The sequence below is a fragment of the Neolamprologus multifasciatus genome, chromosome 1, assembly GCF_963576455.1.
Source record: "Neolamprologus multifasciatus chromosome 1, fNeoMul1.2, whole genome shotgun sequence".
NCBI lineage: Eukaryota > Metazoa > Chordata > Actinopteri > Cichliformes > Cichlidae > Neolamprologus > Neolamprologus multifasciatus.
This window is the reverse complement of record NC_140439.1, coordinates 6,019,674-6,035,004: the sequence shown is the minus strand read 5'-3', so window position 1 is coordinate 6,035,004 and position 15,331 is coordinate 6,019,674. Positions and strand designations below refer to the sequence as shown.

The 15,331-nt window shown below is 38.7% G+C and overlaps 1 protein-coding gene and 1 long non-coding RNA gene across 2 annotated transcripts in view; one reads left to right on the top strand and one right to left on the bottom strand.

Annotated features, from left to right (window-relative positions):
* The window catches only part of LOC146525210 (uncharacterized), a 55,332-nt gene extending 45,374 nt beyond the window's left edge, over positions 1-9,958 (bottom strand). The window contains 11 exon segments of the mRNA XM_085156348.1: positions 91-201; positions 378-516; positions 887-1,004; positions 3,111-3,236; positions 3,341-3,551; positions 5,357-5,463; positions 8,008-8,092; positions 8,465-8,579; positions 8,994-9,252; positions 9,350-9,391; positions 9,831-9,958. Coding sequence (XP_085012474.1) covers positions 91-201; positions 378-516; positions 887-1,004; positions 3,111-3,236; positions 3,341-3,551; positions 5,357-5,463; positions 8,008-8,092; positions 8,465-8,579; positions 8,994-9,252; positions 9,350-9,391; positions 9,831-9,906 — 1,389 coding nt within the window. The 5' untranslated portion in view covers positions 9,907-9,958.
* Positions 1-15,331, top strand: part of LOC146525206 (uncharacterized) — a 374,600-nt gene that overhangs the window by 263,868 nt on the left and 95,401 nt on the right. The gene's annotated exons all lie outside the window — the stretch shown is intronic.

Below are 15,331 nucleotides of genomic sequence, written 5' to 3'. Positions count from 1 at the left end.
TTTTTATTGGTGAGAAAAAGCACAAAATTTTGTGAGATCTGGATTTTTTTCAGACAGAGTAATGATGATGTTTTCATGCCTGCAGCTTACCACAGAATTGCTGCCTAAGGCCAAAGTTACAGTTCTGAGGCAAGTCTTCGTGTCACTTAGCCCGCACTTGACCAGATCCACCAGCACAGTGTAGGACAAACCATTACTGTCCTGCACATCAAAACAAAACATGTAATCAGTCACCTTTGCATTAGATACGTTACGCTACACATGTCTGTACTCAAATCATATTATTATATTAGCATATTATTTCTGATGGTGCATCCGGTTTAAGAGTCCATGCTGCTGTTATGTGTATGTGGAGAAGGACCAGCAGTGAGTGTCACCTTAGCTAGAACATAGGAGCAATCGCCATGAAATGTGTAGACTTTTCCATCAAACGTGTTAATATGAGCTCCTCCTTTGACAGAACAGATTCCTGGACAGTTTGTCTCTGTACAACTCCACTGACCGCTTTCACATACACTGTCAACACACACACATTTACGTATTAAAAATTATTCATATGGTCAAATATTCATATAACTGCTTTAGTAACACACTGCATTAATAAACTCACTAAGTTTTGTAAAAGTTTAAAAAGGTAAACTTGTCACATAAATGTACAAACTGTGAGGAGACTGCTAACACACTCTTACTTGCAGTACCTCCGACATACACAATAATTTTGTGGGAGATTGTAATTGTGTAACTTAGAAATGGATTTAACACTTAATCATCCCATCAAAGGGACTCTTAGATTCATGTCTTTACCAGTTCTAGTATCACATACACAATAAAAATGTTTTATTTCCATTTTTTAACACTGCAACAAAGTGGCACAAATTCATTTTACCAGGATCCACAGGGGTGCGAGTAGGACTCTCCTGGCTTGTAGATTTCGTTGTTGTGCAGACATGGACACTGAGAGACTGCAATACATCCGCTGTTACCAATGTCATCAAAGACCATCCCTGAGAAAGAGAGGCAAAAAAAGAAAATTAATATATATATATCCATAGGTCCCTCATCCTATTCATGTAGCCCCTTCCACCAGGGTTACGTAGTAGCATTCCAACAACGCCCTGTTTTCATCTCTTGCCCACCGATGCCTTCTTGTTCCAGTAGCCCACTACTCGTCAGGGCGCCCTGGTTCCTCAACACCTGACGCGGACCTTGTTGATCCGGGCGACGTCCGAGCCAGCATGCCTTCATATTTATCTATTTAAAACAGGCCTGGCCCAGATCGGCCATCAAGCTGGCACTTCTGACTGAGTGGTGTCATGGCAGGGTGTATGTCAACCAGATGTGCACCAGGTCTGGCAATGACGTCACTGTTTATGTGATGGCATGCCACATCTGGCCCGATTATGGTTTGGTTTATGTGGCCCAGGCCCATAGAAAACAGGTCTGGCCGGGATCCGGCATCAAGCTGGCACTTCTGACCGACAGTTGTTATGGCAGGGTGTCTGTCAACCAGATGTGGGCCAGGTCTGGCAATGATGGCACTACTTATGTTTCTGTTTTTCTATTTTCGTTAGAAAAACCAAATGCCATGTTGCAATACTATACTACTATGGTAGCCAACGTTTCAAATGCAGGTTTGACAGATTTGTCAGTTTATACTTTATCCAAAACCTAGTGAGGGTTTACTCATCGATACCAGCAGGTGGTTGTAGCTCAGGCGGTAGAGCAGGTCACCTATTGATCAGAAGGTTAGTGGTTTGATCCCTGGCTCCTCCAGTCTGCATGTCGTGGGTGTGGATGTAGTTAGGAAGCACTCAGTTAAGAGAAAGTGTGTGGGTGGGTGAATGCGGCATGTTGTCTAGAGCACTTTGAGTAATCCGGGACATTTGAAAAATGTTATACAAGAATCAGTCCGTTCACTGTCTGAACAGAGTTTTGTCATGTTGCTTTTGCACTATTATGCACATGTTGTTATTACATGGCTTAATTAAGGTACACATTAGGCTGACATCTGGGGCCAGAGCTGAAACTGTTCTGGGCCAGCACAGGGCCACCAGTGTGTCAGTAACTGGGCCGTGGCTGCACACAACTTACAGATGGCCCACATACTGCAAAGAATGACGGCCCTTTGGCGGCCCAGACCAGGTTTGCCAGAGGTACTCCACACATGGGCCAGCAAAGGGCCACCAGTGTGTCTGCAACTGGCCATGTGCTGGCCCATGTGTGGAGTACCTCTGGCAAACCAGATCTGGGCCCCTAAAGGGCCGTCATTCTTTGTGGTATGTAGGTCATGTGTAAGCAAATTGTGTGGGCCAGATCCGGACCATACCAATTTTGCTCTTTGGGAAAGGTCTCAAATATCACTACATGTAGGGGTTTTTTTGTTTTTGTTTTTTTTTACTGTTGTCATCCCCTTCTCTCTTCTGGTCCACTTGTCAACCAATCAACATTTGGCAGAATGCAAAGTAGTGTGTGGTCGAAACTCTCTCCCCTCTCTGTCCTACTGACATCGTGTCTGCCGATGGACACCATTGTGGGACCATAAAACAATCTTTATCTGTTGGATGTGTGTGGTACATTGTATTTCAAGTTCCCAGTCAGAATATTTATCTGGAATGCCACCTCAACTCAGAAAATCCAAAAACTCAAAAAATAAAATAAAAGAAAAGAATTGGAGCAACCCTACCAACCCTGAGTTAAAAATCAAAGATGGTGGCAGTGAACATAAACAGTGGTGAAACTTTTAATCTGTACTGCCACTGCTATCTAATTGTGACTTGCTAAATAATCCATACACAGAGTGCTGATCAGGTTCTATCATAAATGTGATACCATGGTGTTTTTAAAAGAGGTATTATGCTATATTGCTGGTGATGCATGAATGGCTCAATCCAAGAAGCAAAACAAATCCTGCTTTTTTTTATCTTCTGACTTCATTAAAGGGATGTGCTGACTCAGGAGCAACGTGGCTCCCGAGTTCCCACATCTGAGATCCGAATTATGCAGTTTTAGTTTTGTGTGAACAACCTTTGATTGCCCAGAATACTTTGCAATTGTTTTCTCTCTGAGAGACAGAAAGCAAGAGACGGAGTGCAAAATGAGTGTGGATATACCAGCAGGGCAGCTGCAGCCATCATGACAATGGCTGTCACACGTCTGGCTGGCCTGAGGGGTGGAACAGCTGTCAGGACATGAACTGCTGCATTCCAGGAACACCATGTTGTATGGACATTTCTTGTCTGTGGACAAAAGTTTTTCAATGTCAATTAAAGAATTTTGCAAAGTATAAGAAAAAAACACTGCCTATGATGGAGACCCAGAACTGTAAATGTTGCACCCTTACAGCAAAATGTATCGTTCCTCCATTCTTGGGGTTTGCCACCTGCATGGACGCACTGTCTGGAGAACTCTGACAGTGTTTTGCAGAGGACAAGAGTAGTGCTGTCTGTAGAGTTGCACGTGTCCACCATGCAGGCTTTACTAAAGGACTCCACGTCAAGAATGTTTTGGCAATCAACAAAGGGATCACTGGAGAAAGTCTGGTCACAGAATTGCTGAAAAAGAAGTCAGTCAGTTAAAAAAATACATACAGCCTACAGTTTGAACCTCAAGGTAGCAAGGTAACATCTGTTTGAGTTTACAATAACATTGAAAAAGTATTCATACCCTTGAACTTTTTCACATTTTTGTCACCTTAAAACCACAAACATGTCACAGTTTTCAGATTTTTATTTGCTTAAAATTTTGAAAACCGTGCATCATTTTCATACCACTGCACAATTATGAGATTCTTTGTATTGGTCACAGAAAATCTTAATGAAAACATTTTGGTTTGTGGTTGAAAGGTGACAACATTTCCAAAAGTTTGAGGGGTATGAGTACTATAATACTATATATATATATATTGTATACTATAATACTATTAATATTGCACTGCAGCTGCCTCAGAAGTGCGGAGTATAGTAGTAAGAGTGTGTTTACTTAACCCAGCAGACCTTCTCCCACAGACTAATTCAACCCAAGAAATATTTTTTACAATCCTTCATAAACCTGTAAAATAACTCTTCATTCTGTGCCAGGTGACATCTGTCAGGCATATGATAACACACAAGTTTTTTATACTTTAATGCAGCTATTGTTCTTTATACTGTGTTATAATGCATTTATATTATTTGATTTTGCTTTTACTTCATTTTTACTTTTCTTTGTATTTTTAATCACAGGTGTATATATAACATGTTGCACTGTTTCACAGTGGCACTTTTACTTCAACCTTGATGTTTATTTGTTGTTTTCTGTATAAATAGTATAACTACTTGTCATCACAGTAACGGTTTTAGTGAAGATAGCATTAGTTAAACTACAAGAATGTCTTTAAGATATAAAGAACTTAAAGACCTCTAATTTCCTGCTTCTCAATTCAGATACAAACTAGTTCACACACAGTGCAGTAAGAGTACTGACGGGGTAAAGAATCAGATAACACATTTCTCCAATACCAGCTTATCTTCATTGGCTCCCTGATAATCCAGAGTCAAATTTAAAATTGAATCTTCCCTTTGCTATCCTGCATTGGGCCTAGGCTGCTGGTGGCTTTCCATGATACACTGTTTCTTCACTCACCTCTTTTACCCATTATGTTTTTATAATAATAATAATAATAATAGATTGCATTTATATAGCGCTCGCCTCTGTCAGTGCGCCCCAGGGTGGCTGTGGCTACAATGTAGCTGCCATCACCAGTGTGTGAATGGGTGGATGACTGGATATGTAAAGCGCTTTGGGGTTCTTAGGGACTAGTGAAGCGCTATATAAATGCAGGCCATTTACCATTTACCATTCAAGACCCTCAAAGCGCTTTACAATGCCACTATTCATTCACTCTCACATTCACACACTGGTGGAGGCAGCTACAGTTGTAGCCACAGCTGCCCTGGGGAAGACTGACAGAAGCGAGGCTGCCATATCGTGTCATCGGCGGTAGGGTAAAGTGTCTTGCCCAAGGACACAACAACCAGGACAAAGAGCGGGATCGAGCTGGCGACCCCCTGAGCCACGGTCACCCCCAAATGCTTATACACCAATCTTCATTTAATCATTAGTCATTGTTTATCTCTGGCCCCTCACCCCTGAGGTTAGGCCGGATGACTGACCCTGCTAATGGTTTCTTCCTGTTAAAAAGGAGCTTTTTCTTCTCACTGTCAGCAAGTACTTGCTCTCAGGCAGTCATCTGATTATTGGACTTTCTCCATATTACTGTAGGCTCTTAAACTTACAATATAAAGCACCTATTGATTTTGTATAATTAAAACTGAATTTAATTTAACAGTGTTGAAAATGAGAAATAGTGAAGACTCACCTTATCACCACAGCTCGGGACTGGGTTGATGTCAGTCTCCTCACAGTACTCTGTGGGGCCATTTATCTTCCAGGCCTCAGCATAGTCCACCACAGACAGTGGGGTTCCTGTAGTACAGCACAGTCACAAGAAAATGATCATTAAACTTATTGGGAGGCTTCTTCATTACGTATTATATTTCATAATGAACCAACAAGGTCACAGGTCTGCATCTAGACTTTCAGTACAGAACTATGCTATTTAAAAATGTGGAAAGTTATGCTAATTGGATGACAGCATATGTTGCTCCAAATCTAATAAATATAATTCAGTATTAATGGGGCCCTCGTGGATGTGTAAGCTAAGACGTTTCCAATGTGCATTAATCCACATGTAGCTGAGATTTTTTCAAAAAGAAATTCACTTTTTTTCATCAAACCCTAGCATTTCAGGATCCTTTAAAATTGCATTTATGGATGCAGCAACTAATGGTGGTCAATGACAAATGGTTTTGAAAACCCATGCAATCATTTCTGCTATTTTCAGTGTGCACGCGTTTGAAAAGGGGCTGAAGATCGCAACTATTCAATATTGTTGACTGTCATTTGTGCACAGAGAAGCTCCTCCCTGTCTTTACTTCTGAATGACTGTGAACTTTTTTGAAAAGTTGTTGCTAACATTAAAAGAAATATTACCAGTGGTGTTCTCTCAGGACAAGCGAGGTGAACAGTGACTGAATTGTCAAATCTAGAGATTGTTAAAAGGGACAAAAAAAGGCTGTTTCTCTCTCTCAGCTTGCTCACAAAGTGTAACGTCTCTGCCTTATGAGCATGTCCATCTTGCTTAAGGATACTTGATCTCCACAACTTGAGAGTGGGGCAACGTTCCCCCCCCCCCCCCCCCCCCTTGTGTTTTCTCACATCCACATTGTGGATAAACAGTAACATTTTAGAACATTTTAGAACATTTTAGAACATTTTAGAACATTTTAGAACATGGTCTGCGAATAAGGCTTAAGTACCCTGTAATTACGTGCAATTTGCAGGCAACAAGTCATTCTTTCTGCAGGAAACGATGACACAATTATAGACTGTAAGACCTGCAACTAAAGTGCGGGTAACCTGTAGGAAATGTGTTAATCAATACTTAATACTTATTTTATTAGTCTTTCTTTAGTCACCTAAATACAATAAAAAATTATACAAAAATTGTATTTACAGTTTTTGTATTTATAAGAATAGTTTATTCAAACAACACCTTAAAATAAATGTATAAAAAGCATAAAAATAAATGTTCCACCTAGTTTATTTACTTTATTTCAAAATGTGTGTTATGTGTTCATTTTCAGGTGTGTAGAAATGACAACCATGTCATTTATATATTTTTTATGTAATACTGGTGTAATTTCCCGATGTAACACAGTATTTTATTTTATTTCATATAGTATGTTATTTTATTTTATCTTATTCTACGGTATTGTTTTTCTTATTTTTTTGCTGCTTGTAACTTTGTACTGTCCCCTTTCTGCCATGACCAAACAAATAAAGGTTTATCTTATCTTATCCTATATGTCACCCTAATCATTCTTTTCAAAAAAAGATTTATTTTATTTTCTTGTTTGGTTTTCTCTCACAATGGTTTTCCTCCTGATTATTTCACTGTAGGATCAGGAAGGACCATGGAGCGGAACAGCAGCGTTATCAGCAGGTGTGGTTTTCCGAGCTAATGGTCTGCAATGTTTTTCCCTGTTTGTAAAATGCTAAAACTTTATGTACATGTCTTTGCTTTGTTTAAAAAAATGATAATAATTGGACCTTAACTATACTCAGACATTTCAACACAGCTTTAAACAGACTGAATGTCTTTAATTTGTCTTTCTTCTTTTAGAGACTGCCCTCGATCAATGCACGGGTACAAATGTGTTATGAAAAGACACCAGAAGCTGTGAAACTGTTCAAGAGACACTTAAGTATGACAGTGTGAACAAGACAACCCTGTCACATATATCACTGTTGAGGTACAGTGTGTGCAATGCATTAAACATATATATATATTTAGGAAGTTATTGCACTGTCTGTCTTGCTGTCTTGTAAAATATTATACACAAAAGCCACATCCACACTTTTTCATTTTTAACAGTCATTTTTGGACATTTGTTCACAAAGTAAAAGACATTTTCCAAACTGAAAAGAAAAAAAACTTGCAAATATCACGTGTTTCAGAGTGTAAGTATTGTTTTGTCTGGTAATGTGTTTCTAAAGCTAATATTTTAAGGGTTAAGGAATAATTTCATGTCCTTGTTTTTAATGAAAGTTTAATGAAAACAACTCACATTGTTTCCATTATTATGGGCACAGATGAGCCTATGACTGTAAATATCAATGTATGATTTCAAATAAGAAATGAAGAAAAGTGTTTATCTATGTATCATTTTATATGTAATATATAAAGAGAGTTGAATAATGAAACATCCATTAGGCACAAAATTACTTATGTAATCAGTACTTGCCACGATCGCCCACCATTGTAATTGTAAAAAAAAAAAATCTGCAAAACCCTGACTTGCTGCCTGCAAATTGTAATTACAGGGTACATGCACGTTATTTGCAGTTTGTGTTATAATAACTACAGACTACATTAGACTACCTCCTGAAATATTACAATTATCTTACCATCATTCAGGAATTCATTGGATATGCCATCAAAGTTTCCACACAGTCCACATGTCTGAGTCCAATATTTCTCATCTATTTCAATCTGTGAAGATAATCAATGACACAATAGGTAACTGGCAAAATCACAAGAGAGGACAATATTAATTGAACTCCAATATACGGCATTCTTTCCCTGTAATCCATTAAAAGGTTAAAGTAGGACATTCGCATGACAATTTGTCTGCATTCTGAGATCACAGCAGGATCTAAACAATGATTTGTGACCTCAAAAGATTGAGAAAGCTGGTATAAAATCTAAAACGAGAACAAACAGCTTGTAGAACTAAGGGGTCATATATAGATAAGAATCGGAAGGAGCATATTTGGAGGCGACGTCCCTCAAACCCTGATAATTTATCTCCAATAAACAGTCAGTCAGATAATTTATTTTTGTAAGTGAGAGAAGGCTTCATACGTCAAGGGAGTCGTCCAGGTTCCAGATTGCCTTTATTCCCAGATTAGCTTCAACAGAGATACTAGATGCGGTCCCCTTGACAGTCACTCCTGATTTACTGAATGGAAGAGATTCCCTGGTGCAAACAAAGAGTGATATTTTAAAAATGAGTGTAAAAATTAAAACAAATTCACATTACTGCTGCTCTTTAGTCATACAAGTCAGTCATTAACAGGCCAGACAGACCCCTGACCCCAATGCCACAGAGTATTACTTTGTTTGAGCATTTGAAAGGACGAGATAGTGTCCTGTGGAGGATATTGTAGATTTCCAGGTTGCAGTGGATGCTTACATTTAGGTGCTGCTGTCATTAAAGCAGAATAAGTCTCATATAAAGATGGTACAATGCTGAAAATGTAAACAGATACGATTGGACCTACGTTTGATATTGGATTCTGACTCCTGCACCCCCCCGAATATATGGTAGTTAAAATTACTGAAATATTCTTGGAAAAATGTCAGTATAATTGATAGGTCTTTCCCGACTTACATCTTGCCATTGACAAGCACTGTGTTGTTAGAGAGCTCCACCTCAGATCCTTCCAGCATCATGATGACTTTGCTGATTGTGGGGATGTTGTTGACTAAGCGCCGCCGCATCTGGATATTAAAGTTTTCATAGCTGCCCTTGCATTGTATTGCAAGGACATGGTTACAACTCGAATTCAGCTGGAAGAAATCGCCATCGAAGGTTTTGAAGTGATAGTGTCCCCAAGTTGTGCACACTCGGCCAATGTGGGATGCATTAGCTGTAAAATTAATAAATTAATCAATTACAAATTCTTTTTGAGAAATCGTTTTAAATCTACATGAAAAAATAATCATATTGGACATTTGCAAACTTACCTGAGGTCATGGTCAGTGTGTTTGTAGAAGGAGCAGTGGTCACTGTAGTAAAGACAAAAAAAGGTATTTATTATTGTAGGAAATTAGAAATTTCATAGGATAATAGTATCAACTGACAATTCACTGATATTAAACTCAATAATATGCTCAAACTGAAGATTGCCGAGACAGTTAACTGTTGCAGATACCCCAGAGCCGTATTTACTCTTTAACTCCAGAAATGGCTTCAGTAGATTTAACCAAGATCGTCTGCAGCAAACTGCATTACAGTTTCTAATTAATATGCCTTAATTAGCTGAAGTGTTGAAGCTATGAAATAAATTCTATATAAACCAACCCAAGCATGATATAATGTAAATTTACATCATCAATCGGGATTCACATGAATGATTAAAGTAAATATGACTCTCGGTCCTCTTCCCAATATCTTATAGCACATCCATTGAGTGTGAGATTATAATATTTCCAGCACATCATTTACCATTCTGAGTAAGTGAGTCGACTATCAGCGTCAGATAGATGAGCCATGATATCAATTCAAGCCCTTTGGCCCCCATGTTGGTCAGGAGGACTAACACCACAGACGATAGGATTCACCTGGGGAACAAGCTCCTTTATAATGCGCCTCTGAAGGTGGAGCTACATTGCATCATATTTCATATTGAAGCAAATCATCAAGTGTGTTTACTCAGCAAACATCATCCCCACCACCACACCGAGCAGCTTCTTCACTCTATATACTTCCAACTAGCTATATAACAACAGGAGGTTCTCATGTCTTGATGCATTCTCAATCATCCAGGAAAATAAATCTTCAAAAGTTGATTCTGTTCATCTGGACGTAGCTTTTTCTGGGAGAAACGTTTTGTCACTCATCCAAGTGACTTCTTCAGTCTTGGATGAGTGACAAAACGTTTCTCCCAGAAAAAGCTACGTCCAGATGAAGAGAATCAACTTTTGGAGAGGAGGTTCTGATGTTTACAGTCCAGCATTGCTTGACCCTCAGTGCACTAAGACATGAACCAGCCAGAGAACAGAGGGGAAACCGAATTGGTCTAACGGTTTAAATCGTTTATCTGTGCTATTTGGTTAACAACTAAAATAATTATCTGGTATTGAAAAAGTCCTGACATGAAACAAGTTAAACTAAGCTTAACAACACCTGGAATACAATACTGATCTATGCTTTGCTCCCAACATTAACCCAATCACCCAAACATCTAACCCAGAATATCTAAGCTGCATAATGCAGTGCACCTGTTTTAGAAGTAGTAGCATTCTCGCTAATACAGCTGTTTTTGTCTGTAGATAAGAATATTTAATTACTGGTGCCATACATTTTGGCATCATATACAGCTCGGTCCGTATCTTTGGAAAATGACTCATTTTAGTCATTTTTGTCTCTGGACACCACCAAGAATTTGAATCAGACAATAAAGCTACGACTAAAGTACAGACCTTAAATCAAGTGAAGGTTATTCGAGAATTATTTGGACAGATAAAATCAAGGGAAGAGAAAACTATGGAAAAGAAAAAGCACAGCTTATAATCTTAAATACACCACATCAGTTTTCAAAACATAGTGAAGGTAAACTTAAGGCACAGACATGTGGAACTGCATCATTGGTCTCTGTTGATGATTTGAGTGCTGTTAGAAGTAGGAGGGTGAAATCTCCGCTCAGATTCAGCCAAATGCTCCAAGACCGATTGGGCAGTGCTTCATAGTGCAAGATATGTTCCCAACATATATTCCAAAAGTAACCCAAAAGTTCTTAAAGCAAATAAATAGAATATACTTCAACAGAAGATGCAGAGATGAGTTCTTTATGGTACTTTCTGCACTAGTGTGTGCAAGTAAACATTTAGCCCAGCTAACAGGGGAAGATAAAGGTAAGTCCTTCACTAGTAATGAAAGCTAGAAGACTACACCACATTTTTGCTTTATGCTAAATCGGTACACAGTTTTGTCATGGATACACAACATGTCAGCTGACCCCTGGACAGCTGGTTGTCCACATGCTGTCTGATTCATGATTTGAATCATCCTATATGGAGGTCCATCTGTCTCAAACAGGTTATAAAACAACATGTTTGTTGCTGTTTTTATAGTCAAAATGTTATTTTTCACATTTTTGCAGTGTTGAGGGCAGCAGCTGCCAATTTAAATTTAGATCAGTGATGCTGTTCGCTTTTTACTGGCTGGGGCTTGGAGTGCTGTTCTGATGGCTCATGTAATATCTGCTTAGATGATGTTCATGTCAACTGGTTAAATCCACAGATAGCAGTGAACCTCATAACAGCAGTAGCATCAGTCAGCTGATCACATGCTGAAATAAATCTGCAGCAGTAGTAATACATTGTAAGAAGGGATTTCTCAGGTGGAGGAATATCTGGTGTCGAGCTGCAGCAGAGGTCACTTTGAAATAAGCCAAAATTTATTAATTTTATATTTTTGCAGTCAACCTCATTAAATGTTTTAATGACACTGGAAGTTTTAACAGCCTATTAAACCTGCTGAATTTTAAATAAACTTTATCAGCCACATGTTTCTGAATAACAACTTTTTATGCTAGTAAATAATAGCAAACCTAACTATGTTGCACTTTCAGTGATTTTCTATCAGTGGGTTTTTCAGTTTGCATGATACTGCAATATCTAGCGGTCCACACCCCTCACTTAGAAAAAAGGTAGCACAATATGGCACATTGTTCAGGTGTAAACATGACGAGTGTTGCTTTAAGGAGGAGAAGGATTTTGGACTTAATGTGGGAAACCCTGTGTAAATAAGTGAAAGTGACTCAGCTAACCCAGTCCAGGATATGCATCCTGTGCTCTATTTTTAATAAACTCACTTTCTAACTAGAGTGTGTAGGTTGTGTCACTAGAGATGGTATTATTAAAAGTTCACATGTCATTAGTTAACTCACAGAAAAAATATGTTGTTGCATTCAGAGAATTCCTGAGCATCTATCCTTTTTATTGTAATTTCAGCTGTTTATTTAGACTCTTTCTTGATAAATTTGTCATTGTGATCATCTTTAAGATCCTTTTACTTCTTCTTTATATAAGATCAGCCAGACATGAGTATTCTGAAGCTCTTATACTGAAGCTCTTCTTTTAATTGTTTCTGTCATTGTTTATTTATTTTTGTTAATCTGGATAAAGTGAATAAAGTCATTTTGTGTTGGCTCCCTCTGTTGTAAAGTATTGCTTCCTGTTCCTGTTGCAACACACATTGGTGTTTTCGTGTTGTTTATCTGTGTTGACAATTGAATTACTGTTCGGACTACAAAAAACTCACTGAAAAGCCTTCAGCTAATCCAAAATGCTGCAGCAAGAGTCCTGACAGGGACTAGAAAGAGAGAGCAGATTTCTCATGTTTTGGCTTCCTGTTAAATCCAGAATTCAAAATCCTGCTCCTCACATACAAGGTCTTAAATAATCAGGCCCCATCTTATCTTAATGACCTTGTAGTACCATATCACCCTATTAGAGCACTTCGCTCCCGCTCTGCAGGCCTACTTGTTGTTCCTAGAGTATTTAAAAGTAGAATGGGAGGCAGAGCCTTCAGTTTTCAGGCCCCTCTTCTGTGGAACCAGCTTCCAGTTTGGATTCAGGAGACAGACACTATCTCTACTTTTAAGATTAGGCTTCAAACTTTCCTTTTTGCTAAAGCATATAGTTAGGGCTGGACCAGGTGACCCTGAATCCTCCCTTAGTTATGCTGCAATAGATGTAGGCTGCCGGGGGATTCCCATGATGCATTGAGTTTTTCTCCTTCTGTCACCTTCTCACTCACTATATGCTAATAGACCTCTCTGCATTTAATCATTACTTGTTAATCTTTGTCTCTCTTCCACAGTTTGTCTTATGTTCTGTCTTCCTACCCTCATCCCAGCTGGTAGCAGCAGATGGGCCTGGTTCTGCTCGAGGTTTCTTTTCTTGTGATCTCTGTTACAGTGTTACTGATTTTTAAGAGACGTGTTTTCATTGTGCTGCATGAAAGACGTTGAGTGTGTATTGTGGGGGTCACCAGAGCTGGAGAGTGAGTTATTCAGGAGAACTCTCCACAGCATTAACTGCCCTGTGACTGCACCACCTTAATGAACTATGGTTAAGGCAAATCGTCTTGTGCTTAAGAGTCTACGTGTAAGTTACAGAATATATGTTCAGTGCAGATAGATATATACTGTATGTAGTTATATAGGTATACATGTCATCCACAAATCCACAACATTCCCCCCTGTGATACCCAGAGGTACCATCAAAAACCCCATGAACAAAGAAAAATCAAAATCATGAACACTAATCCACACAACACACACATAATACAAACATGGATTATATGGCACCATATGTGAAATTGAAAATAATACAATTAAACAATTAATTCCCAGTGTTGGACTTCAACTTGGTCAGCAATTTATTTATATAGCACTTTCAGAACAGTTCTGTACACTTGACATGCTGGAAATGATAAATTGAATAAGTTTAAGAAAATAAAGATAAAAAAAGATCATAATTAAAATGACATTTAAAATAATAAAATTAGCACAAATAGCAAAAACATGAAATAGTATAAAATGATAATTAGAATTACATATAAAACAATAGAATCAGCACATTAGATTAAAACAATAAAATCAGGGTCATACTGTGTCATATGTCAAGGAGTAAAAATGGGTTTTAAGTCGTGTTTTAGAATTTTAAAACTGAACTCTAGAATATACAACCAATGGATTGAAGCAAGGATGGGAGTTATGTGGAGTTCTGGTTAAAAGTCGTGCAGCAGCACTTTGGACTCCAAAATATAGTGTATTACAATAACAGCATGGATTAGTGTTTCAAAATGCGGCCTAAAAACTGGACTTGACAGCAGCCCTAATATGATTGTCCAATTGAAAATCACTGTCCATCTTGGTCAGGTGCAGCTTCTTTTTCTAAACAAATTTCTTAGTGTGGGCTGTGAAACGTCACTTCAATGTTGACAGTTTCTGCAGTCAGCTTCAAGCTTTACTCAACTTGTTTCCCCCTTTCAGTCTCATATTTCAACCACTTTATGAGCCAGAGAAAAGTTTCTCTTGGTGCTTCTTGACTGCTGGATCGAAGAATACTAGAGACAACTTGGTCCTGCTCTTGATTTAGGTCAGTGTCTGCGATGGAGAGCAGTTGATCTTGCACATTCCATCATTTAAGCGGGTTTTGGCACTGGATCGCTCCACATGTAGGATCTGCACTAGATTCGAGGGCTGTTGGATGTGTCATTGTTTGGCTGTCTGGAGCAGTCTGTTTCACTTCGTTGTCCCCTCACACCCGTGATCAGATTGCCAGCAGCTGCTCCAGGACCTCTGCATCTCTGTCTGTTATTCAGATGCTGTTTCTACCTGCAGAAAAATATCCTTGCAGACTGCATTAGTTGTATTCACAGTTCCCACTGTACCTTTACAGGCACTTTATGAGGACTTATCTATGGACCTCTGTGAGTAACCCATGCAGTGTTGCTTTAGTCCTGTTACTTCGTGACTGCATGCACCTTAGTACCAAAGTTAGTATTTGTACCCAATCGACCTACTCGTCACTCTCCATAGCAACGTCACCAACTGCTTTATTTGGTGAAGGACTTTGAAATGTTTGTCCCAAAAGCTGTTACAGATAGAAAACTTTACTAGATACCTCCTAAACTGATAGCTACGTAAAGAAAAGTAAAGCTGCCACAAGAGTACCTAGAGTAGCTCACTTAGCTAGCTTGTCTTTATTTAGCTGTTAAGCTGTCAGTTTCCTGGTGACCTGGACATTTAATCACAGTCACAGCACCAGGGAGCTTTAGGGCAACTACTTGCTGAGTACTTGCCTCTTTGTTCCTAAATACTAGTAAGGCACATGTCACATATATATGCTGAATTTGGATAAACATTAAATCTGTTACATGCTGCTAATTCATAATTTATCATTAGTCCTTTTAGCTCTAGATGTTGTGTTGCT